Source organism: Cydia fagiglandana, chromosome 8 (assembly GCF_963556715.1).
Source record: "Cydia fagiglandana chromosome 8, ilCydFagi1.1, whole genome shotgun sequence".
Taxonomy (NCBI): Eukaryota; Metazoa; Arthropoda; class Insecta; order Lepidoptera; family Tortricidae; genus Cydia; species Cydia fagiglandana.
This window is the reverse complement of record NC_085939.1, coordinates 4081338-4107696: the sequence shown is the minus strand read 5'-3', so window position 1 is coordinate 4107696 and position 26359 is coordinate 4081338. Positions and strand designations below refer to the sequence as shown.

At 35.9% G+C, this 26359-nt stretch overlaps 2 protein-coding genes and 1 long non-coding RNA gene across 5 annotated transcripts in view; all 3 read left to right on the top strand.

Moving 5' to 3' along the window:
- The window catches only part of LOC134666482 (protein phosphatase 1 regulatory subunit 36-like), a 34991-nt gene extending 17605 nt beyond the window's left edge, over positions 1-17386 (top strand). For both annotated transcript variants that reach the window (XM_063523664.1, XM_063523663.1), the window contains exons 9-10: positions 16400-16537; positions 17198-17386. In XM_063523664.1, the coding sequence (XP_063379734.1) occupies positions 16400-16537; positions 17198-17336 (277 nt within the window). In that variant the 3' untranslated portion in view covers positions 17337-17386. The remainder of the gene's footprint in view (positions 1-16399; positions 16538-17197) is intronic.
- LOC134666493 (uncharacterized) lies at positions 12300-14268 on the top strand. Of its 2 annotated transcripts, XR_010098513.1 has the most exons (5): positions 12300-12425; positions 12516-12667; positions 12782-12878; positions 13023-13330; positions 13691-14268. It is a non-coding gene; the product is annotated as an uncharacterized LOC134666493 (long non-coding RNA). The 2 variants fall into 2 exon arrangements; XR_010098512.1 differs by having other exon boundaries at positions 12782-13330.
- A 3246-nt stretch (positions 17387-20632) lies between the features above and the next one.
- Positions 20633-26158, top strand: LOC134666476 (alpha-tocopherol transfer protein-like). The gene is made up of 6 exons (XM_063523650.1): positions 20633-21090; positions 21963-22113; positions 22453-22557; positions 23212-23359; positions 24041-24251; positions 25836-26158. The coding sequence occupies exons 1-6, from the start codon at positions 20961-20963 to the stop codon at positions 25988-25990; spliced, it is 900 nt and encodes a 299-aa protein (XP_063379720.1). The 5' UTR covers positions 20633-20960; the 3' UTR covers positions 25991-26158.
- The last annotated feature ends 201 nt before the right edge of the window (positions 26159-26359 follow it).

Genomic DNA, 26359 nt, shown 5'->3' with positions numbered 1-26359 from the left:
GGCCATCGAGAGGAACGGTGAAGCGCTTGCTGTTTCACTGGACATCTCGAAGGCCTTTGACAGGGTTTGGCACGCAAGTCTCCTTAGCAAGCTTCCTGCTTACGGCATCCCTGCTGATTTTTGTAGCTGGCTATCTGATTTCTTGAGTGAACGGTCGATCAGAGTAGTTATTGATGGCTGCTCTTCGGACCTCATGGCCATTGACGCCGGTGTTCCTCAGGGGTCTGTTCTCTCCGCAACCCTTTTCCTGCTCCACATTAACGACATGCTGCAACCCAGCATTGTAGGTTATGCAGATGACAGTACGGTTGTTGAGAGATATTTGGCTAGTGCAAGGGACAGCAGGGAGGATATACGTTCACAGAGAGAGGCCATGGTTGAGCGAATGAACTTGACCCTTAGTCTCGTTTCCCAGTGGGGTGATGACAATCTGGTCACGTTCAATGCCTCCAAAACGCAGGCGTGTCTATTTTCCGCTAAACGGAGTCCATTCGACCTGACTCCTTCTTTCCGGGGTGCATCTGTACCTATTACCGACAGCCTGGAACTCCTCGGCATGGAGCTGAGTTCAGTCCTCGGCTTCGGCAGCTTCATTGAGTCTAAAGCACAAACTGCGGCCAGAAAGCTGGGCGTCCTAAATAAGGTGAAGCGATACTTCACACCTGGACAGCTTCTAACACTTTACAAAGCTCAAGTCCGGTCGTGTATGGAGTATTGCACCCACCTGTGGGATGGCTCAGCTAAATACCAACTCGCCGCTTTGGACTCAGTGGAGCGCAGAGCCAGGAGGATGATTGGCGACAAGAAGCTAACGGCTAAGCTTCAGACTTTGGCCCATCGGCGGAAAGTCGCCAGCCTGTCGGTATTCTACAGGTTGCACTTCGGGGAGTGTGCCCAAGAGCTACACGAGCTCATTCCACCGTCCCCATTCTACCATCGGACTTTTAGATGCACGGCCGGTTTCCATCCTTACTTGGTAGATATTCCGCCAATTCGCACTAAGCGCTTTGCTTCTACTTTCCTTATGCGCACTGCCAAGGAATGGAATTCCTTGCCGGCGTCTATATTTCCGTGCTCTTATAACCCGGCAACCTTCAAATCAAGAGTGAACAGGCACCTTCTGGGCGAGCTCGCTCCATCGTAGGCCACGTCTACGCCTCGGCTAGTCTGTGGCCATGAGTAAACCCATGCATAATAAAAAAAAAAAATTCCATGTTGCAGGAATGTTCTGAGAACATTCTCGAGAACGTTTCCGCTTTTTGGGAATGTTCTGCAATTTGTACATTGCTAGTCTCAGCGAGTTTTTGTGGCTATATTATCAGTTGAAAGAACGATATTTAAAGCCAATACCAGCAGTGGTCTGTTTTACGAGTACCTATATTGGTTTCATGTGACGATGTTTCTATAAATGTATCTATCAAACAACAACGTGCTTTTATTTCATTGATATTCGGTGCAAAACGATAACTCAGTAACGAAATAAAATTATGAGAAATGCTTTTGGTTTTTTTCAGTGAACGTTTATATTTATGAGGTCGTTTATAGGTAAGGTCTTATGTCTTATCAGCGTGGCTTTGGCCTTTGGACATTTTTGTAATGCTTTGTAATAAGATAGGTGAGGTATCTACTTATATCCCTATAATTGTAATAACCTTTTTTGAAATGAATTACAATTTAATTATTTAAATAAAAAAGTGGTCCACAATAATATACATCCGTTCGGTCCGCTAAAATAATATAAGTGCCCTTCATAATATTAAGTAGGTATATTTAAGATTAACAATCAGTAAACATCATTAATTACAAATTGGGTGAGATATTTCCGACATAAAACCTAAAGGTAAAAGTACAATTTGCTAAGTAAACTGTCAATCTACATTAATTATTATAATAGATAGACTCTTATAGGTCAGCTTACTGAAGATTATGAACAACATATAGGTACTTTCTAAATAAAATACAATTGGTTTTTCTATGACTCATTTAGGCCTTATTTTACTAGACCATTTAAATTAAAGATGAAATTAATTCATGATAAAAGGTAATAAGGCCCGGTAATATTCTCTGTTATTCTTGAACTTGTACTATGACTCAGACACTGACACTGACAGTGCAAGTAACAAGGCCCGGTTCCGAACCAACATGGTATGGTTTTTTTATAAAACGTGTATTTTTCAAAAGCGCCGGAATATTATTATAACTATTTTGGTATATGAAGAAACATGAACAAATGAGAAATCTATATTGAATTGAATTGGTAATAATATCCTGATTATTTATAAAACTATTTCAGTTAAAATAAAGGTGCCTTACCTTATATGCCTCACCTAACCCTATTCGTTCACATTTAGATCCTATAGCTATATTTGGTCACTTTGGCCGTCACTATCTATTTGATACCGATTGTACTAACAATTAAAAGTACAGCTCATATGTACTTTTTCCTGTACTGAAACTTATAAGGTATGCCCACCAAATACGCTCATAAGAACGATATATTCGATAGATATAGGCTATGAACTATCTAATGATATACAGGGTGTAATCGTTAAGTGTAGCCAGTAGACATGTGTAAGTAATGCTCGTAATATCACAAATGAGATATCTCTCGAACTCGTAATATGCCATTACTCGTCACTCCGAGAAATCAACCATTACTTCAAACATTACGCATCACGCGAGCCGAGCGCCGAGCGCGCGACCACGCGAACGCCAACGACCGGCCGAAGCGCGCGAAATGGATTCAATTCCACTTAGGTTGACGCGCCGATATGAATGGTCAGTTAAAGTCTACTCACAGAGCGCGTAATGTGTAATGCCACTTGTGATAGTGTCATGTTTGTTCGCCATGCCATGATTGCTTTGTTATCTCACTCGCACTCGATCTCAGCGCTCGGTCGCTCTCGCTCTGCGATGCTTTCGGCTATCTTCGGAATAATTCGGATCGGTCCGCTCGGCCGATCGCCGCTGTGCGTTTAAGTAGTCGCAAATTTCACTAATATTCTTACGAATAAGATTTTCTGCATCTGCAATAGATTTAAAACTCTAATGCGTCCGCGTAGAGTTTAAAATGTTTTCTTATAAGAAGAGAAGGACGCGGCTAAATCGAGTAATTTGTTTGAGATTTTGAAGTTGACGAAAACAAAACCGTTTTTTATTATTGTTGTGAAATGTTTGGTTGACTTTCGCGGTTCGCGGCGCTAAGTACGACTTATTACTTGTTTATCCCGTAATTTAATTGTGGATTAGTGCATATGAGTGTAGAAATTTGATTTGTGTATATACTGTATATAGGCTGTTTATTTATTTATTTATTATATCCGAGACGCCATAGAATCACTAGAGTGCCGTGGATGCGCTGCGTAATTGAGGAGATAACTGTAATGTGGCCATCTCGCGCGCGCCCGCGCGCTGTTTCACGTTCGGGTCATGTTTCGAGTGATGAGTGATGTGATATCTCAGTGTACCATTACGTGTTCGGAAAAGTGATGTGATATAGCATCACTTTTCGAAGCACTGTTTCGCGCATGTCTAGTAGCCAGGCTATAATTCCGTAAATATAACAGATATCAGAAAACTTCAAATTGATATCGAAAGTGCGTTACCCAATGAGTAAAATTACATTAATAACTTTTTTTAAATAAAAACAGAAATATCCCAGACATTAACTCTACTCTAAGACATTAACTCACAAACCCTCCCATACATTTAGTACGACGACTCACCCTTCAAAGAACGTTGGTGTCGTAAGAGATAAAACTGCTTGAGATTCATTATTTGCGATGATAAACTGTAATAAAATAATAAAACTACCGTTTATGAAATAATAGATTTATTATTTCATAAACGGTAGTTTTATTATTTTATTACAGTGAGGGGTGAGTCGTCGTACTAAATGTATGGGAGGGTTTGACGTTAATGTTTGGGATATTTCTGCTTTTATTTAAAAAAGTTATTAGGAATCATCCATTAATTACGTCACAAACACACAGGTTTTTTGACCCCTCCCCCCATCCTTGTCACACTTGGTCACATTTTGCAACTCCCTCCCCACCTGGTGTGACGTCACATTTTAGGTAATTTTGTTTTCAACGAAATGGGCAGTACTAACTCGGCATTATTTAAAAAAAAAAATATTTTTGGTAAAATAAATATCTATAATTTTATAACACAAAACCAATTAGGAACGAAAATTACCTACATACTTCCAAAAACTCATTATTTAAATGTACTGCGACTGCGAATAATAAAATATAAATTAATTTTCGGTTACTGATGAATAGTGATGAAGTTAAAGTGACGTCACAGTGTTTGTGACTCCCCCTCCCCATGTCACAACATGTCACATTTTCTTGACCCCCTCCCCCCCCAAACGTGTGACGTAATTAATGGATGACCCCTTAATGTAATTTTACTCATTGGGTAACGCACTTTCGATAACAATTTGAAGTTTTCTGATATCTGTTATATTTACGAAATTATAGCCTGGCTACACTTAACGATTACGCCCTGTATAAGTTACTTCGGGACGCGTCATGGTCATGGCCCAGAACCCAGAACCCATACTATCCGGGACACAGTTCTTTAATATTATGTGGGGCTAAAAAGGCCCTCTGTCAGTGCAGGTGACAAGGCCCGGTCCCGGGCCTTATTGAACGTATGAGATGGAATAGTAAATTTAAATATTTTAATATAGGTAATTATGAGTTTTTTGATTTCCCGATACGTTTTAAGTAAGTTACAAAAGTATAAGCGTAGTACCTGCATTCTATTAGATGTTTTTAAAGCCTTATTATCAATAGAGCTTTAAAAATTAAGTTATAAGTAAAATATAATAAGCGTGTTTTAGTTGTAAAAAATATGTTACAAGACCTATATATAACTAATGAAGGGATAATTTTAGATATAAGTAGTTCACTTCGAGTAGGTAAAATAGACGATTTCTTATATCTTTAATAATAAAACTCCTAGTTTTAATTTGGTCTATGTCTACAAACCGCATACCTACCATCGCACACCACCACACTGTTAACTGACAGTTCGTAAACCTTATTACAAAAGGCATAAGGTCTACCGATGGACAGTTAACAGCGTCGCCGTTTGTACCTATCTTAATACAAAAGTCAACAACGAAAATAAATAATTACCTAATACGTCACATACCTATGACATGACATGAACAAACAAGGAAAGCTATATATAAAAAGTGTTTTTTCTCTGTCTTCTCACAAAGGAAAGTTTGACAGTTTTAATTCCTCAAAGGAGGTCAGTAGTTAACACTAAACTCGAAACAGCACCTTTAAAAAAACATTAGGGGTCACTGACCTGTCCCAGTAAATTGAGATAGTGTGCGTGAGCTGCGTTTGTGCGTGAAATGGGGTAATTTGACAGAATCTGAAAATTTACCCTCCTCTACGCCCTCTTAATAGCACAGACTGTGCAAGTGTTATTTTAAACACCATAATTTCATAGAAGTTTGTCGTTTAAAATAACACTTGCACAGACTGTGCAAGTCCATTAAATGTGTATCAAAATCACTGCCAACTTAGCTTGCTCTAACTCTATATTTGTGTCATTTGTGTGTTATCAAGAAATATAACCTGGCAAGCTAGCTTTGTCACTACACTGTTAAAAATTATGTAATTTTACATGCAAAAAAATTACATAATCCTGTAAAATTCCCGAAAAATCTGGGAAATTTACGGAAAAATATGACATTTTACGTAATTCTCGTAAATTTTTCATTTTTTCGGTAAAATCAATAATTTTTATGTAGTTTTACATAAAATTTATGTAATAATCACTAAGCCATGAATATTTACATAAAATCTGTAAAATTACATGGAATGTTCGGGATAAATACATTTTGGTATGTATTTTTTACGATTGAAGAGGGAATTTTACTTAGAAATCTCGCAATATTACCTATTTTCGTGAAAAATACATTTTTATGTAAATTGACTTACGTCTTATGTAATATTCCGTAAGATATCAGTAAAATTACAAAAAAACATTATGAAATTTCCCAACATTTCTTTAATTTTACATATATTCTGTTCAATTTACTGTTTAAATGGTCTTTTTACATAACATATATGTAATAATCACTAAGAGATGGAAGTTTACATAACATCTGTAAAATTACATGGAATGTTTGGGACAAATACTTTTTTTTATGTGTTTTTAACAATTAAAAAGAGAATTTTACATAAACATCTCGTAATTTTACAAATTTTTTTTCAAATTACATATTTGTGTAAATTTACTTACGTGTAATGTAATATTCGGAATAATGTCAGGAAAATTACAAACAATAATATAAAATTTCCAAAAAATTCTTTAATTTTACATATTTTCTGTAAATTTACTGTTTAAATGTGTCGCTTTACATAATAAATATATAATAATCACTAAGAGATAGAAGTTTACATAAAATCTGTAAAATTACATGGAATGTTTGGGACAAATACATTTTTTTATGTGTTTATATCAATAAAAATGGGTATTTTACATAAAAATCTCATAATTTTACCTAATTTTGTGAAAATTACATTTTTGTGTAAAGTTACTCACGTCTTATGTAAAATTCCAAAAAATGTCATTAAAATCACAAAAAACATTATGAAGTTTCCCAACATTTCTTCATTTTACATATATATTCTGTAGAAATTACTGTTTAAATGGTATTTTTACATAATAAATATGTAATAATTACTAAGAGATGAACGTTTACATAAAATCTGTAAAATTACATGGAACTTTTGGGACAAATACTTTTTTAATGTGTTTTTAACAATTAAATCGGGAATTTGACATAAAAATCTCGTAATTTTACCATTTTTTATTGAGAAACACATTTTTATTACAATTTACTTACTTCTTATGTAATATTCCGAAAAATATCAGAAAAATTACAAAAAACATAATGAAATTTCCCAACATTTTTTTAATTTTATAAATTTTCTGTAAACTTCCTGTTCAAATGGGTCTTTTTACACGATACATATGTAATAGTCACTAAGAAATGCCCGTTTACATAAATATCTGTAATACTACACTTGATTTTTAACAATTGGAACGGGTATTTTACATAAAAATCTCGCAAATTTATTATTTCTTTTGAAAAATACATTTTTATGTAAATTTACTTAAGTCTTATGTAATATTCCGAAACATGTCAGTAATATTACAAACAATATAATGAAATTTACCAATATCTTCTTAATGGTATACCTACATATTTTCTGTAAATTTACTGGTAAAATAAATAAATAATATATAGGACAATTTTACACAAATTAACCTAGTCCCACAGTAAGCTCAATAAGGATTGTGTTGTGGGCACTTTAGGTATAAATGTATAATCGATACATTCTTGAATACATAGGCAACATCCATAACTCCTGATGAACAAATATATTACGTGATAATAGACACACAAATAAATGCTCTGACCAGGATGCAAACCCGGGACGTCCTGCTTTATAGGCAGGGTCACTATCAACTAATAGGCTAAGGAGGCCGTGAATATGTTTTTTTTTACATATTCAATATGTATTGTATAGTAATCACTAAGACAATGGACTTTTACATAAAATCTGTAAAATTACATGGAATGTCAGGGACAAAAATAATTTTATTATCTACGTATTTTTCTATATTATATAAAGCTGCAATACGACTGACTGATGACACAATTGTTCTCCCAGAAGGAGGTTCGTGGTGTGTTAGACTTTGACAGTTTCATATAGAGGGCGGTCTCGTGATCTCCAGAAAATTCCGACTTTTGGTCTACCGCTTCCGGTCAGAAAAATGTTGGACGGGCCGGCCAAACGGTCAGACCTAGGTGGTGCTCGACCAAATGTCATAGAGGGACCCTGGCAGTTTTTAACGCGGCGCTGAGCTTCGAAACCCAGCGCTGCCGTGTCACGCGCATCTCATGTAACTTTAAAAGTCGAGTTTCGAGATAATTACGTTTAAAGTTTTAAAGATTCAAATGCTGTTATCGTTGACGGTTCGTCGTAATTTTTTTATTTTATCTAATCTACATGTAGGAAATATGGTCACAGACTGGGCCCTTTAATTTTTGTTTCGCATAATTGAATAGTTTTCATTTTATTCGAATTAAATGTTTCCGCATGATCAACTCTTCCATACTATAGTGGTCACACGAAGTCATGTAAGTCAAGTTACATGACATTCGCGTGATCAGACGTGACACGTATTACTATAGGAATATTGTTGTCGTATAAATCAAGCGCTCGGCCAGTCATGCCTAACTCCGGTAACTTAAGAAACGATGTTGATATTTTGGTTGTGTCAGTCATACAACTTAAGTTAACTGAGTTGTGCCTGACGCCATCGGCAAAAAAATGAAGTTACATGAGTTAGCCATATGCTTTTCTCAGTAAATAATGAAGATTTTCAAAATTTTCTTATAGAAGATATATATTTAATGGTTTTTAAGACGATTTAGACTGGTTATTCGTAACTCATGTAACTCGAGTTAACGGAGTTAGGCGTGACACGGCAGAGCGAAGGTCGAAGGCCGAGCTCCGCGTAGGGCCGAAGGCCCGGAGCGTCCTTTTCGATTTCCCAAACACGCGAGGCCGAAGGCCGAGCTGCAGGAATGAAGTGCTCGCAAGCGGATCTTTTTGTCCTAGCAAAAGTACAACTTTATTTCTTTTTCCCTTTGGAAAACAAACTACTACACAATTACAACAGCAACAACAACATTACCAACAACAACACATCAACAACAGCACCAACAGCAAACAACACGCGTACCGCGGGGAACTTTACATAAAAGTGTCGTGATTTTACCTACTTTCGTGAATTTTTTTTTATGTAAATTTACTTATCTATTATGTAATATTCAGAAAAATGCCAGTAAAATTAAAAACAATACAATGAAATTTTCCAATATTTCTTTAATTTTCTGCAAATTTACTATTTCAATGTGTGTCTTTACATTACATTTTTATTTATTTTATTTCAAACAAGTTAAACAGCATAAAAGTAAAAATACCAAACTACTACTTAACTAACTTAGCGCCACTTGCACCGTCCCACTAATCCGAGGTTAACCGGTTAAACCGTTAATCCAGTGTCAAATTGTACTGGTAACCAAGGTAACTCCAGATTTAACCGGTTAACCCCGGGTTAGTGGAATGGTGCAAGGGGCCCTTAGGGTGGTATTCCACCTGTCAAATTTGCATTCAATTTCTTTGTCCAATGTCAGTGCATCTCACTCTCTCATTATTAAGTGTGAGTGATAACAATAAATAAGTACTGTGTGTTTATAACTTTTTTTTATTATTTTGTAAGTGTTTTTATATTTTACTTTTATATTCATATTATAATTAACCTAACTTAAGAAGAAAAATAAATAAAGAGAATAAGTACTAAAAAGTACGGAACCCTCGGTGGGCGAGTCCCACTCGCACTTGTCCGGTTTTTTTCACATTTATGAATTCCTAGCTCTTGCCCGCGAGTTCGTCTGGTAACATACGAGTACCCATTAAGGGTGACTCACGGCCGTGCCCGGGCCGGAGCTTCCGGCGCATCGTTTTCTATGGAATGCATCCCGTGTTCGCCTGTCATGTCATAGAAACGTACCTAAGCGCCGGAAGCTCCGGCCCGGATGCGGCCCGGTCTAACGTGAGCGTGAGTTATCCTTTACCTACATACATAGAATAGAACACAAACTACTTAATGCCTAATGGTAACATTCCATTTCTAACCGCAGCTGCATTACTGTCAATTTTACTATGGAAATTGACAATGACAGCGACGCGTTCAGTACCGGTAGTGCAGCTGCGGTTAGAAATGGAATGTTACCATAAAGCTGCTAACAGTGCTAACACATTACCGCACCGCACCAAGGACATTGTCAAGGTTGTTGTCAAGGTCTTACTTATGGGTGCGTCGCAATGACCTTGGTGCGGTGCGGTAATGTGTCCAATGATATGTTTGTCCAATGTCATGGCATCTCACTCTCTCTCTCAAGCAAAATGTCAAAAGACAAAACACACATTGGACAAAGAAACAGAAACTGGACAGGTGGAATACCCTAATACAATTCCGTGAACAAGTTTTAACCTGCTGAGAATGCCGCCCGTGCGGTCGAAATTAAGAAGGTACTTAGGTACTTACTTAGTAAGTAGGTACAGTCACCTGCAATAATATGTTACTCTTCAAAGGCCGCAAAAATATCTGACACGACCTTATCTGTAGAGCCATACGAGCGTGTCACATATTATTGCGGCCTTCGAAGAGTAACATATTATTGCAGGTGACTGTACTTACCTAATTAATTTTAGGCAAAATCGGTTTGTGCTCACACCACATCGTTACTACTAATACCTACTTAAAGATAAATAGATTCATTCATATTATGTAAAGATAGAAATACTTAGTTACTTAATACGAAATCTACATACATATCTAGGTAGGTACCTATTTATTTGGGTTCGTCTTTGACGTCTCTAAAAATAAATATGTCAAATATTCATATCAGACATAGGCATTTTTGAGAAAATTTTACAAGAATAGAATAACTTACAAAAAATGTATGTGGTTTGACAGTTTTTATGTCAAAGCGAGGTAAAGTCGCTAATTCGCCACCACCACCTGGCGGGATAAAAAGTTAGTTTTCCTCCCAATTAATTTTTAAGTAAATATGGGATAGGGTAAAATGCCCCAATTAGAAAAAAGGTAATCGATCATGACGTCTCTTTTTATTAAAAAATTAAGTCACAGCAAATATGTTACAAAAAATTATTAACTACATGTAATTAAAAACTACATAAAGCTACAACTAACTACAATATAAACTAAAATTACAAATAAAAACCTGGCTCCAGCTCTGTGCCTTTGGGCAGGGTGCCAAGAAGGCTGGCGGCATTGCCGCGCTGTCCAATTGTATTTTTCCACAGTTTTGTCTTTTCTGGTTCCACTAGGTACGGCCAGGGTTCAGCATCAGCTCAGCTCTATGTATACTAATACCTTCTCCCGAATGTAACAAACACTTTTCTGAAAACCACATCAAAATCGGTTCAGCTAAACGCGAGATAATCGCGGACAAATACACCGTGTAACATGAGGAAACCGAAATATTTTAAACCGAATAATTTTAACTGCGTATTCCTGATCATATTTAGAGACAAAAATGTCCTATAAACTTTTTTGAAATTCGCCTAGTTTCAGAGATAATATTAATTAAAAAAAAACAAGTTTTTATTGTTACACAGTGTAAAAGACCTTTTTGATGGTGATGTTGCTGCTATGGGACGTAGTCTAAAATATCCTTCTTGATAGATATCAAAAAGTGACAAGTAACGCTTTGCAAAAAGTAGGTTTTACGAAAAAAAAATGTAAAAATCAATTTTAAGTGAAAAGTTTACCAATCAACATCAAATAACATTTATTTTTATGTACATGTACATTCAAGAAATTGAAAAAACAAAACAACAACAAAAATTTTTTTTTTGGTGAAGTATACCTAAACTCATCTTACATTTTTTCTTTCTTTTGACCTCAGAAATGCGTGGTTAAAGCTATTCGGTTTCCTCATATTACACCGTGTATACTTACAAACATTCCGTGTAGTTTTGGACATATTATAAAAGTTATTCAACGATTAATGCAGGTGGCTGGTAATAGGGCACTTTACCCTATGATAATAAATCTTCCTCGCGCTATCCCAGCTTTTTGCCACAGCTCATGGGAGCCTGGGAACTGCTTGGCAACTAATCCCGGGAATTGGCGTAGGCACTAGTTTTTACAGAAGCGACTGCCATCTGACCTTCTAACCCAGAGGGGAAACTAGGAAACTTGTTGGAATTAGTCCGGTTTCCTCACCATGTTTTCCTCTTCACCGAAAAGCGATTGGTAAATATCAAATGATACCTATTTCGTACATAAATTCTTTTCAACTTTACCGTATGATAAGCTCCAAAAAGAAATTAGAAAACTAAGGGATTCAGATAGGTCATTCATTGGCTCCAGGGAACCCCTTAATGTGAATTACAGCATCAAAGTTGGAAGCAACAAAACTTACGATGTTATTTATATGTACCAATGTCAGCAATTATTGGTAAAATTGTGTACCTAATTATTAATTTCGAAAAATAAACTATAAATCTTCAAATATGAATTCATATCCGTTAGCACTCGCGGATTGGACGAATTTTGTGCGGCACTAGCACACACCTAATCACGGATCAATATTATAACGCGCGCCAATGGCGCGCGAGCTACATGGATCACGCGATCGCTAGTCAGGCGCACCCCCCCCGTAGCTGCGCTGTGCGCTGCGCAGTTCATGAGTTCACATCAAAATGGCGCTCGCTCACTCGCTGTGCGTAGAACGTAGTACTTGTGTAAACGTGTAAATAAATTGGAGATAGCATACAAGAAAACAGGTAAATATAAGTATTAGATATACCTTTACTTTCTTGCATCGAATATCTAGTGAAATCTGCATTAGACCTCAAAACGTTATGTACTTCCAGAAAGGGTTCGCGGTTCACCTTTTTTGTAACGGTTTCCTCGGCGTCCTTTACAAAGTCCAGTTGATATCGTGTCCTGTCCACGTCCAGGGTGGATCAGACCTGATCTACAAAATCTTGGAGCAGCCGCTTTCGTCGTATGCCATTAAAAAAATGTAAGTATTTATTAGCTAAGTACATCTAAATTTAAAACGATATTAGTACATGCTTGATTGTGTAGGTTAATTAAATAGTCACCAACACTAATAAATTGTGTTATTCTCTTACAGTAAAACATGCCCGTTATTAAAATTTGGTCAGTAGACCAAACAATCAAGAAAGCTGTTCCAATAATGGACCCAACTTTAAAAAATATCATTGAAAAAGGTGAGTAAATCTAAATTAATTTGACTTTTCGTAATGAAATATTTTTTGTGTAATTGTAGAATGTAGTGTATTGTAGAATAGACTATAATTGGATACCTACTGTTAAGCATTAATGTGCTGACTCAAACCACATTTATTTTGCAGTATGATGTCAATTTAAAAATTTGACGCTTGAAGTTGACAAGATAGAGCTGATGCTGAACCCTGGCTGTACCTAGTGGAACTCAGGTTTGGTGCAACATAGGCCCACGCTATTTTGATCATCCGTCACATAGAGGGAGAGCAATACCCAAGATATAATTCATAATCCATTTTCTTCCAGATGAGGTACCATCCTAAATATAGTAGTTCCATTTACTAATCTTATTAACTTTTTCTTTTCCAGGAACCATTAACCAGGGTTCAAGTTGCAGAGCTATCCGAAATAGCTGCGCCTAACATTGTATTTTTAGGTGAGACTTAATTATTATTACAATGATAAAATGCCTTACCTGCGAAGCATAACACTGTATGTTTCATATAATTTATAATTAATCATAATATAATCTATATGAAACATACAGTGTTAAAGCGTAAATGTATTGAATAAACCTGTGGCCCTAGTGAAAAAGGGTACAAGTGTCGCGCAGCTTAGTTGTAAAAGGGGCATGGAACTTACACCCTTTTAAAACTGCGCTGCCCGAGACTTGTACCCTTACTCACTAGTAGTGCCAATTAACGTAATACGATAAATTATCTTATTTGAGGAGGAAGTATTAAATTTGGGGGCCTATTATATTACCTGTTTTAACCATTATGTTTTTTGTCCACAGATAATGAAAATATAATTATATTACTTGCTGGTAGAAAAAACGATTGTTAGCGAAACAGATTCTGCCTACGTCGTTACAACTATTGATGGCGGCTTACTGCAACTTGAATATGGAATATCCAGTGGACTGTCAAAACACATTAGAATTTATACAAAGGTATATTTTTATTAAAATAAATCCTAAAGAAGGAAGTCATAAGTAATAGTTTTTGATTTTTAAAAAGCGTTTTTCAATTAAAAGACATGTCAAGATCGCTTAACTTCTTGCAAGTTCTTTCTAATGCTAAAAAAACTAACTATAATTAATGTCAGTAACAAACATTTTCAGACAATTCGTTACTTGAAATGGTATAGGTTTCACGCATTAGATTCACATAGGCCTTATTAACCGAAACTTTTATAAGACTAATTCATAAGAAGTACTTATGTACATAAGATATAATTTATAGTGTCGTATATGTCTTCTACTTTTTGTACTCTGTCACAGAATAAATAATAATAATATGCACGTAGACGTGTATATACGCGTGTGCTCTATAATTTGAGTGTGTGAAATTCAATAAATTTATTTCTTTGTAATTTTGTTTTTTATTAAATAACCTCCAAACTGTAAATTGCTTGTTGTTTGTATATTATGACTGATAAAATTAGTTCGTTTTACATGTTATTAGGCGATATTTCCTAAAGCATTCAATACAAATTTTGTACATTTACATGCTATCGATAATTCTCAGGATTTTGCTATTAGCAAGTTGGTATTTGTTTTCTTATGTACTTTAATAAATGCAGTCTGCAGACAAGCTGCATTAATTAAAATACATAAGAAAAAAAACTAACGAATGGTTAATAACTAAATCCGGAGAATTACCGTAAATGTACAGAATTTGTATTGAATTTTACAGAAAAATATCCCCTAATAACATGAAATATTACCTAATTTTACAGGTAATAATACACAAACAACAAGTAATTTTACCTTGCCCATATTTAAAATCACAGTTTTCTTATGTAAAAATACATAAATTGTATCAGTAATATTACTGAATAAAATGGAAAAATACTTAAAAATCATTAAAAATACATAAAGTTTGTGGTAAAATCACATACGCAAACTGTAATAAAACACAATAATTTTGTAATATTACTGAATAAAAAGTAAATATACTTAAAAAAACATTAATAATAAATAAAGTTTGTGTAATTTTACAGACGAAATCTGTAACAAAATACATAATAATTCGGTAATATTCCCGAATAAAAAGGAAAAATACTTAAAAAAATCATTAATAATACATGTACTTTGTGTAAATTCACATACGAAATCTGTAATAAAACACATATTACTTCTGTGATATTACCAAATACAATGTAAATATACATAAAGTATCATTAATAATACAAAAACTTAATGTATTTTTACATACGAAATCTGTAACAAAACACATAATAATTGTGTAATGTTACCGAATAAAAAGTAAAAATACTCAAAAAACATTAATAATACATTAAGTTGGTGTAATTTCACACATGAAATCTGTAACAAAATACATAATAATTCGGTAATATTACTGAATAAAATGTAATCATACATAAAAATCATTACTAATACACAAACTTTATGTATTTATACATACGAAATTTGTAACAAAACATACAATTACCCTGTAATATTACCGAAAAAAATGTAAAAGTACGTAAGTGAAATTTTACGGATATGTAAAATTACATAAATGAGATTTTACAGATTATGTAAAATTACATAAGTGAGATTTTTACATATCTGACAGTATGATTATGTAAAATTACATAAATGTAATTTTACATAACCGTCAATTTGTTTGATTATGTAAAATTACATAAATGTAAAATTACATAATAATGAAATCAGGTCGATATGTAAAATTACATACGCCTTGTAAAATTACATAATTATGTAAAAATACAGAAAAGTTAGGGCAACGAAAGTTGCCCTAAAATTATGTAAAATTCCCTGAATATTTTTAACAGTGTAGAAATACGTGGTTAATTGTAATTCTCCTATACAAATTGTGAAATTTGGGCTTTTTTCTACTGAAAAAGTTAGCATTCCGGTTTAAGTATAGTTTGTTCCCAGGGTATTTTCCGCAATTAGCACGACATGTAAGTAGAGCATAAGTTATTTTCCTTCGTATTTTAACGGAAACGTACGAATGTGTCTTGTTATTTCAGTTAGTCTCGGTACAAAAAGTACGGACGTTGACTGAATTAGCATGACAAATACCAACGTTTCCGAGAAAATACGAAGGAAAACAATTATGCACTACCTACATCTGTACTACTCTACCTATAAAAAACCGGGCAAGTGCGAGTCGGACTCGTGCACGAAGGGTTCCGTACCATAATGCAAATAAAGGAAAAAAAAAACGGTCACTCATCCAAGTACTGACCCCGCCCGACGTTGCTTAACTTCGGTCAAAAATCACGTTTGTTGTATGGGAGCCCCACTTAAATCTTTATTTTATTCTGTTTTTAGTATTTTTTGTTATAGCAGCAACAGAAATACAACATCTGTGAAAATTTCAACTGTCTAGCTATCACGGTTCGTGAGATACAGCCTGGTGACAGACGGACGGACGGACAGCAGAGTCTTAGTAATAGGGTCCCGTTTTACCCTTTGGGTACGGAACCCTAAAAAGGGAAGGACTCCTCCACTTACGGATTATATAGGTAGGTACATTTTTTGTTTCAGAGGGTCACTTGTGAGCAGTATCAGTGCAAAAAGCAGCAGTAGCGTGAAGAAAAGCGGAACGGCGTGCGCTCAACCAAAATTGTATGCCGACATTCACTTGCCATTAAAATCAGAGCACGAGTAAGTAACAGTTTACCTATTACATTTCTATCCTTCTTCAGGACTTTTTCTGCTAAGAGGAACAGGAACTTTTTCTGCTAAGAGGAATAAACTGTGTTACAAGTGTAATAAAGTGCATTTTTACCTACTTTCATTTTTTTATAGTACTTAGTGACTTTTGCGTGTTACCCAGGATTGCTCCTTTTATAAAAAAAAGTTATTAATGTAATTTTAGTATTTTACTCATTGGGTATCGCACTTTCGATATCAATTTGAAGTTTTCTGATATCTGTTATATTTACGGAATTATCGCCTGGCTACACTTAACGATTACACCCTGTATTCTTTCACTTTCCCTCTTTTAACAGCAAGACAGCAAAATTAAGTATATAAAAATATACTATTGACATTGAAAACTTTCGGATTTTTAACACATTTTAACGGATATAGGGTCTATAGAGATTTTATTTATTTCCATTTTATTCCTATTTACTTAATTTATAATAGTGCCAGTGACATGCGCTGTGAGTAATAAAATACCATAATTATATCAGGTCGATTTTAGTTTATAATTTGACGTTAGATAATAGAAACTGGTAAAAAAATGTATGAAATATACCGGTAAATTACCGATATTTCCTAAAATACACTTTTATCAGTTGCATTGTTGACGTGTTGCAGCGACACGTTCCCATCTTCGTTCCCGAGTGAGCCCGAACCGCCGACGCCGTGCAACGACACGCAGCGCCGGCGCTGGCTCAAGCGTCTCCAAAGGCTGCGGCGCGGGCAGAGGGCCTCCACCGTCGTTAAACGCCTGTAAATTCATTATAATAATTACATTTACCTGTAATAAAGAAAAAAAATTAAAATTAATCTAAACAAGAACGATTTGTAATTATTAATTGCATAATTACTAGGCTTTGTCTTTCTTAATTAGGTACTAGTAGCGTTGCTACACTGAATTGTTTTCTCAATATCTGGAGCAAGAGAGGAGCTCTGAGAACAATGGACCTAGTTTAATTAATTAATTAGTAGATAACTCAATTAATGTGTTTATATAATTTTTCTTGACATCTCATCCCTCTAGCGTTATATTTTAACTGAATGTTCATAATGTTCATATCCTTCTGTGCACACATGTTTGGAGTTATAGTCCAGATCTGACTATAAGCTTATTTATTAATGTAATTTCTGTAAATGTCTGTAACTTGTTTTGTGAGCCTAATAAATAAAATAAAATGGGCTATATGTATGAAAAATATTCTATGGTGATTGTTCATTTACAATGTTTTAAACAACACCAAGTCCATGCAAAAATGTAAAATACTCAATCTTGGGGTTTAAAGTTCTAACATTTTTATTAGGGTAAAAGCTCCAACTCCTGGTTTAAATTTTAGTACTTAACGGTGGTACGAAAAATAAGCAGGTTCCTTATAATCTATTATCGATCTCAGTTATTATTCATGAACTGTTTCCATATGTTTAAATAATGTATTCAGTAGTGCCGATGTAGTAGGAATTGTAGTCGTAAGGCCATAAGCATCAAGAATTTCGATTGACGGCCGGCAGACAGGGTAATTGCATGATAATTTTCCATCCTCGGACTTCGGAAATGAAACTGACATTAGTGATATGTGAAGCTGACACGGTCGAGTATAATTCATTTAAAACTTGTATTGCAGTTAGTTTCGATTGTGGTTGTTAAATAATAATAAGAAACCATTTATTCCAAAACGCAAAATGTAAGCGCGCGGTTTTTGTATGCGATAAACACAGTGTTGAACGCATGCGATCAACGGAATCAAAAAACAACAAAACGGAATCGAAATGACATTTTACATTAGATTTGCTATATGGATCCGAGTGCTGGGGAGTTCGAAAGCACGAAAAACAAAAAATGCATGTTACCGAGATGAAAATGCTGCGATGGGCTGGCGGTGTAGACAGGAACCAAAATAGGTACATCCGAGGGTCTTACAAAGTGGTCGAAATACCGCAAAAAATATAAGAGAACTGCGTGCACTGGTTCGGCCACGTAATGCGCTGAAATGAAAACCACATGACTCGATAGGTACTGGCTATAGAAGAAGGCAAAAGAGGTGGAGGTCGCCCACCAACCACCTGGATGCAGACAGTCCAGAAATATTTTCTGAGGTTTAACGCCAGAAATGACACAAAACCGCCAAGATTGGCGAAAGAGTATCAGGAGGGCTGACCCCGAATAGGGATAAAAGCCAGGGGATTGGATTGATTGATTGTTTTACGCGGTAAACGTAGCGGTAAGCGCACTGTCATTTTTCATACATTCCGTTGATCGCATGCGTTCAACACTGCGTTTATCGCAATAACACTAGCACTGGGCTATTAATATCGTTGCAGACTTATCTTGGTCTAAATCTAGGTAAGTTCCGGCATTTGGGCATGGCTCACTCTCGCTCGGCAATCTAATGCCAAAAATTTTAATAACCACCAGTTTTTTAAAGCGACTGCTATCTGACCTTTCAACAGTTTCAACCCAGAGGGGAATAGGGCCTAATTGGAACTAGCCCTGTTTCCTCTAACATTTTCCTTCACCAAAAAGTGTCATATTTCGTTTATAAGTCACAAATACATCTGACCCAAAAAAACGTTCAAACTACTCTCCTGCACTTCCTAATTTAAGATATCAGCACAGAATAAATAATAGTAACTACTAGGTACAGAAGACTCACTCTCTAACAAAACGCTGTTACGATCAGGACAGATATGGCCGCTAGGTGGCGACAGCGCCACGCGCGGCTTATGGCTAGCCACCAAAATTGGTGTGGAACGGATGTACTTTTAGCTACCTGTAGCAAAGCGACGAAATCGCGGAGTGAGCCACGCCTGATATCGGTTCACTATTAATTTGTTTACACGAAGCAGTAAACTGTGTAGTCAAACTGCAGCTGCGCTTTGAGCGGACGCACTGGCCTGTGGTATCGACTGCGTGTTCTGTTCAGTGACCACGGCCGCGGACCGCGACGCCTCGGGGCTTGTAGTTAGTGCCGGGCCGCTGGAAACATCTTTACAGTGCATATGGTCCTATTTTCCCGCACTAGTGCGTAAAATAGCAATTTTCGTGTGTATGTCAAAAGTTTAAAGGGCCATAATGTACTGTAAAATGTTGTACGATACACGTGCGAATAGGTAATTCGCAACTCGTGTCGAATTTCCTCTTTTTCGCACTTACATCGTAAATAACTATTTAGGGGTACCTACATTGAAAAATAATGCGTGACTACTAAAAATTTTGCGTCTCATATAAAGGTTTATAAGGGAAAGAATAATTAATTTCCGAAAGTATCTGTCTGAATCCGAAGCACAATAAGTAAACATTTCCTCTTTACAATAAAATCAAAGTAAAGAACCTAACTTTTTAAGATAAGATAAGATAATTTATTGACCATGTAATATACATTACATTTACCCTCATTTAATCTGTAGTTTCCAAGACAATTTAATTTTTGTATGTGTATGCCATGATAACTTGTTAACCTAGGCATTTTTTTGGAAAATATTGATTTAACGCAAGTGGGTTGCCTATATTTACATGTTACATGAAAACTTTACAAATAAAAGTTGTAACTAAATAGGTATCTACTTATGTAGGTACCTATGATCGTACGGGTCAAATCTTGCAAGTTAAAATTGACCAACTTCCCGGTTTCCGATGAAGCTGAAAATTTGCAGACATATTATGTCGGGTGAAGTCGGGTGGTAATGCAACATTTTGATACCATAGAGCTGATCTGATGATGGAGACAGGAGGTAGACATAGGAACTCTGTGATAAAACAACGCAAACTGACTGTGTTTGGGGTTTTTTATTTAGAACTGTATTGATGAACACGTATTAGTTGACCAAGTACAGTCAGCGATGGAAGCTTTTACCTACTACCTACCAAAAATGAAATTGTTGCCAAAAACGTATTTTTAAAATAGTTTTAAAATGACATAATGCTAGGAAAAACCAAGTAGGACATTAAATGATGAAGATAAAACTTTTTAAGTATGAAAGCACGAAACATTTAATATTAGCGAAGTGTGAAAAGTATTTCAATGTTGATGAAATATCAAACAAAAAGAAACAATATTTAATTCTTATAAATCCCAGTATTAACGGCAAAGTTCACTGAATGCCTGATGGTTCTCTATTGTTACGGATTAAAATTAAAGGTTGTGAATATTGGAACATTGACGGTCGAGTACAGAACAGATCTATTTAGAGAGTCAATATCCTTACTGAATAAATGCTAAATTGATGCCTGAAGTTTTATTTGATCTGAGAGACTGTCTGACCTTGCACGCTATTCATGCCAGCAGACGTGACTGTGAGTTTCCGAGCCACGCATGTCTGTGTCCAATTATAGCTAAATTTGATTCATTCCATCCCACGAGGTGCTATTGTTAAGTGAACGTACAAGATGCCAGCTGTGATAAATATTACCGTGGAAAGAGAATATGAAAAAAATCCCGAGATAAGTTCGGAAGACGTCAAAAACATAAGAGAGTGGATGCTGACTCAACCGCATTTACCACATGAACATATTACTGGTAAGTAGAAAAATAATAATAATTTACTTTTCTACTAACCAGTAATATTATGTTACCAGTAATATCTTTGTCACAGTGACAATGAGGTATACCTACTACAATGTAAATATAAAAAAAATATTGGCTACTATTAGCTAGGTATGTATGAAAATACCTATACCTAAAGGTGACAGTCGGAATCGAATGTCAAGTGCAGCTGCTGATGTGATGTGACATTGGATCGGACTATCAATTGCCTTGATAAATTAAGTGACGTATATACAGGGTGATTCATGAGACGTGAGCAGGACTAATCCTGCATACTCAGTAACTGATAATTGATCGATCACCGTCGTATTTAGGTGAAACAACCACACTTTTTCCTATTTTTTAACTTTTTGGCGAGGGCAAATTTAATTCTCTACAATCATGGTCACCCTACAAGACCTAATTAATAAACATAAAACCTCTTTAACCGTAATGACAGCATTATGATTACGAAGAAAATAAACTGTCAAACTTGAGTGAGATACGAGTTTTCAAAAGTAACCAGACCGTGATGACATTCAATTTGACACAGAATATCGGTAGTTTAGGATTCTAATTGTAGGGTGACCATGCATGTCGTAAAAAAATTAATAACTTTTTTTTTTCAACACGACTAGAATATTAATGTTAACCTCACTAATACTGATACGAAACAGTTGCTTATAATTTACGAAATGCGCAGTGTTAATCCTGCTCACGTCTCCTGAATCACCCTGTATATCGTTGTCTAAGTAGTCACAACACAAGCGTTCATGCGCTTGTGGGGCTTAGTCAAATAGTGCAAAAAAACATGTCTTATAATACTTATTTATTTATTTATTCACCAATAATCCTATTTTTTCCAGATCTTGACATAATATTGGTATATCATAGAAGTGAGCAAAATATGCAAAACACGAAAAAGTTAATCGATCTTAACTTTTCATTACGAAATTTGTTTTCATTTTATCAAAACAGGAAAATAAATAAATCATTGGAAAATGCCTTGGAAACTTGGTGAGTTACTACCAAAGAATATAATACTCACTACACTACTCGTACCTACACGAGCAAAATATTTATAATCATATATGTAATATCACTTTCATACTCGTGAAGTCGTGACTATCGGCGCGATTCGGGAAATGAATTAGAGATTAACTAGATACGATCATACGATATAGTAAAGATAATATATCTTTACTATTTCATATCTAGTGAATCTCTAATTCATTTCCAGAAACGCGGCGCCAGTCGCTATATGGTACCTTTAGCCATGGAGCGTCACATATCTTTACTATATCGTATCTAGTTAATCTCTAATTCATTTCCCGAATCGAGCCGTATTTCTTCAAGGTTGATAACGCCATTGAAAACTCGGACGACAAAGGGATATCCAGCTGTTTATTGTGAAATATTGAACACTGACCCGGACAAATTTGTATACAGCGATGTAGTCAGGTAAGACGACTCGACTCTCCCCTGTGATTGGATATGTTCTTTACTTGTAATACTTTAAGAACCACTACCACCAGTTTTGACATTGCCAGATACGCTCATCATCATCATCATCATCTCAGCCTATATACGTCCCACTGCTGGGCACAGGCCTCCTCTCGAGCGCGAGAGGGCTTGGGCTATAGTCCCCACGCTAGCCCAATGCGGATTGGGGATTTCACATACACCTTTGAATTTCTTCGCAGATGTATGCAGGTTTCCTCACGATGTTTTCCTACACCGAAAAGCGACTGGTAAATATCAAATGATATTTCGTACATAAGTTCCGAAAAACTCATTGGTACGAGCCGGGGTTTGAACCCGCGACCTCCGGATTGCAAGTCGCACGCTCTTACCGCTAGGCTACCAGCGCTCTTACGCTCGCGATACGCTCGCGTCTAAGTAACTTTCTGTGCATCTCGCTCGTACTCGCTTATTAGTGCAAGCGAGATGTAAAGAAATTAAGTAATTTACGTAGACGCGAGCGTATCTGTCAATGCCAAAACTGGTGGTAGCCGTAAAGCTCTCGCGTTTTGTAGACTTATTTAATTACACAAACGTTAGTCGGTAAACGGTTTTCTTTACTTGTATCAAAAAAAACCTTGCTTTTTACTTCAGAGCCTTTGTAATGATAATGGACCTCTGGCAGCTGGAGGAGGGCACTGCGGCAGGCCTCGTGCTGATCCTCAACATGGACCGGGTGTCGATGGGCCATTTGTACCAAATAGACCTCACTGTGGCCCAACAACTTTTCTATTTTTTACAGGTTTTTCATTTAAATGACAGATTTTTATTTAAGGGTCCCTATTCGACATGTACAACTATCTCATTTCGCGTCCACTTCAATTCAACAGTTGAATGAATCGCATGTTCATCAAGTGCGGATAATATCCTTTGGTGCAACCAATAATTCAACAAATACTTATCAACTTTGTTTTAATACTACTTTAAGGTGTATAATGGTTTGGTCTGGTTGTCACCTAACTGTGGATTGTGACATTTGTGACTGTGGGTGTGAAATTTTGTTCAGATTCAACGGAAGTTCAACACGATACGTCAAACGTCGAATAAGGCCCCTGTATTGTAGAATTCACTATGTTAGTTTAAAATGGAAATTATATTGATGTTGATTTATAATTTGCGAAAATCATTTTAAATGTTTGTCTCATATTCAGTTTTAACTACTTTTACCCTCTGGCAACTAAGACTAAATCAATATATGATAAGATAAGATGAAACAAAAGAAATATAATGGACAGCGAAAATGCTCAGAATGACACAATCAAAATAAATTAAAAACGAACTAAAGCAACTAAATAAATTAAAAAAAGTACTTGTTATCGGTAAATTGCTGTATAAATAGTTTTACTACTTGTCAATATTAATTTTTCAACAGAACATAAAATATATTTACGTAGGATTTTCCTTAAGTTACCTTTCATTTCAGGAAGCAATGTTCGTGCGACTAAAAGAGTTCCACATTATCAACGCACCGAATTTTGTGGACCGGCTGTTAGCCATGTTGAAACCGTTTATGAAGAAGGAATTATTACAAACGCTGCGAATACACACCGTTGGTTCCATGTCTTTGGAGGAACACTTCTGTAGCGTGGATCTCTCGAAAGAAATACGGGAAAACAATGGCGTAGAAATCAGTAGTAAGCATTTAAATATAATGTTGTTTCTCATTTCCAAAGGGATGTAAGGAACCCCATAGCTGGGCGTGTAGACCTCGTGCCAATCGTGAGCTCCTTAGCGTATCGTAATCATCTCTCTATGGGCCCGATTCGGATTTTGAAATAGACATCTATTAGACATCTTTTAGACATCACCAAGATACGATAACGATATGTTTAAGATCTAACCTGTCAAATTTGACATTTGCGAGATTCTGGAGATACTCTTGAACGATTTCCACAGGATATGACTTAGAGATCTAATTCACGTCACGTCAGGTTAGATCTTAAACATATCGTTATCGTATCTTGGTGATGTCTAAAAGATATCTAATAGATGTCTATTTCAAAATCCGATGCGGGCCCAAAGACGTCTCATTGAAAGGATCATTGGTTGTTAACTTGTTATGACGTCCACGAACACTTGTAACCAATTGAGTCGTCATTAACGTACGTGTCATTATCTGATGAGCCAGCTACATGAGAAGGACCGCTTTAAATGGTAGTAGATCCATATCAAAACCGGTGATTTGACGGTATCGTCTTGGGTCGTCCCATTCGTTTTTCGTCAAGTTCTTAAATTAGTCCTATTCTGCTTTCGTCACTCATTCTACATTGAAAGCCACCAACGATTGGAACGAATGTAGAATGAGTGACGAAAGCAGAATAGGACTAATTTAAGAACTTGACGAAAAACGAATGGGACGACCCAAGACGATACCGATTTGACATAAATACCACGCTGGTTAACAAGCTTCAAGCTTAGATGGTAGCAAGGATTCGATGATTGTATGATAGTCTAGCTTGGAAGCCAGGGTAAATTGGGTAATCACTATTATTAATTACAACAAGATGTGTTAGGTCTATTAAGAAAAACCGGGCAAGTGCGAGTCGGACTCGCGCACGAAGGGTTCCGTACCATAAAGCAAAAAAAAACGGAAAAAATGCAAAAAGAAAACGGTCACCCATCCAAGTACTGACCACGCCCGACGTTGCTTAACTTTGGTCAAAAATCACGTTTGCTGTATGGGAGCCCCACTTAAATCTTTATTTTATTCTGTTTTTAGTATTTGTTGTTATAGCGGCAACAGAAATACATCATCTGTGAAAATTTCAACTGTCTAGCTATCACGGTTCGTGAGATACAGCCTGGTGACAGACAGACGGACAGACGGACGGACGGACGGACGGACGGACGGACGGACGGACGGACGGACGGACGGACAGTGAAGTCTTAGTAATAGGGTCCCGTTTTACCCTTTGGGTACGGAACCCTAAAAATCATTCCCCGAATTTGACAGCTGAAGTGAATGCCGTACATACATGCGTGTTTCTTGTGATTGAAATAATCTTAATATATAAATATATTTCTTCTTGGGTTACTTTCACTTAAAATGGGTTCTACGGTAGCATCGTAACTCGAATATGTATATTTATCTGTTATATACGTATATCATAGTCCATGTTAAGCATGTATGTCTATTTGTGTAAGATTGTCCCATAATTTTTATTATTTAATAGCAATTTGAATTGCATTGTTACAACACGAATTATGCAATATTTCAGATCAAACGTGGAACAAACTGAAAGATAATGAAAAGTTTTTCGAAGATGAATCTAAAAAACGAGTGAATGAAGCGAAGCGGCCTGATGAATCGTTATCAATGAGTAAAATATTCAGCGGTATGGAGGATACTTTCAGGGACTTGCAAATAGATTAAGTCTTGATAATAATAAATACCAAGGAAGGTATGAGTGCTCGTTACTGCACCAGGTAACAAAAAGGGTGTCATATTTTGGGCATGAGCATATCCAAAACTCTTGCCTTAGTATATTAATGTTAAAATTATCTAGAAGTAGATAAAAAATACAGTTGATTATACACCAAATATTGTTTTAAACTCACCTAAAGTTAAAAGAAATTCAGAAATATATACAGGCTGATTCAGGAGACATGAGCAGGACTAGCACTGCGCATTTCGTAAATTATAAGCAACTGTTTCCTATCAGTATTAGTGAGGTTAACTTTAATTTTCTAGTCGTGTTGAAAAAAAAGTTATTAATTTATTTACGACATGGTTGGTCACCCT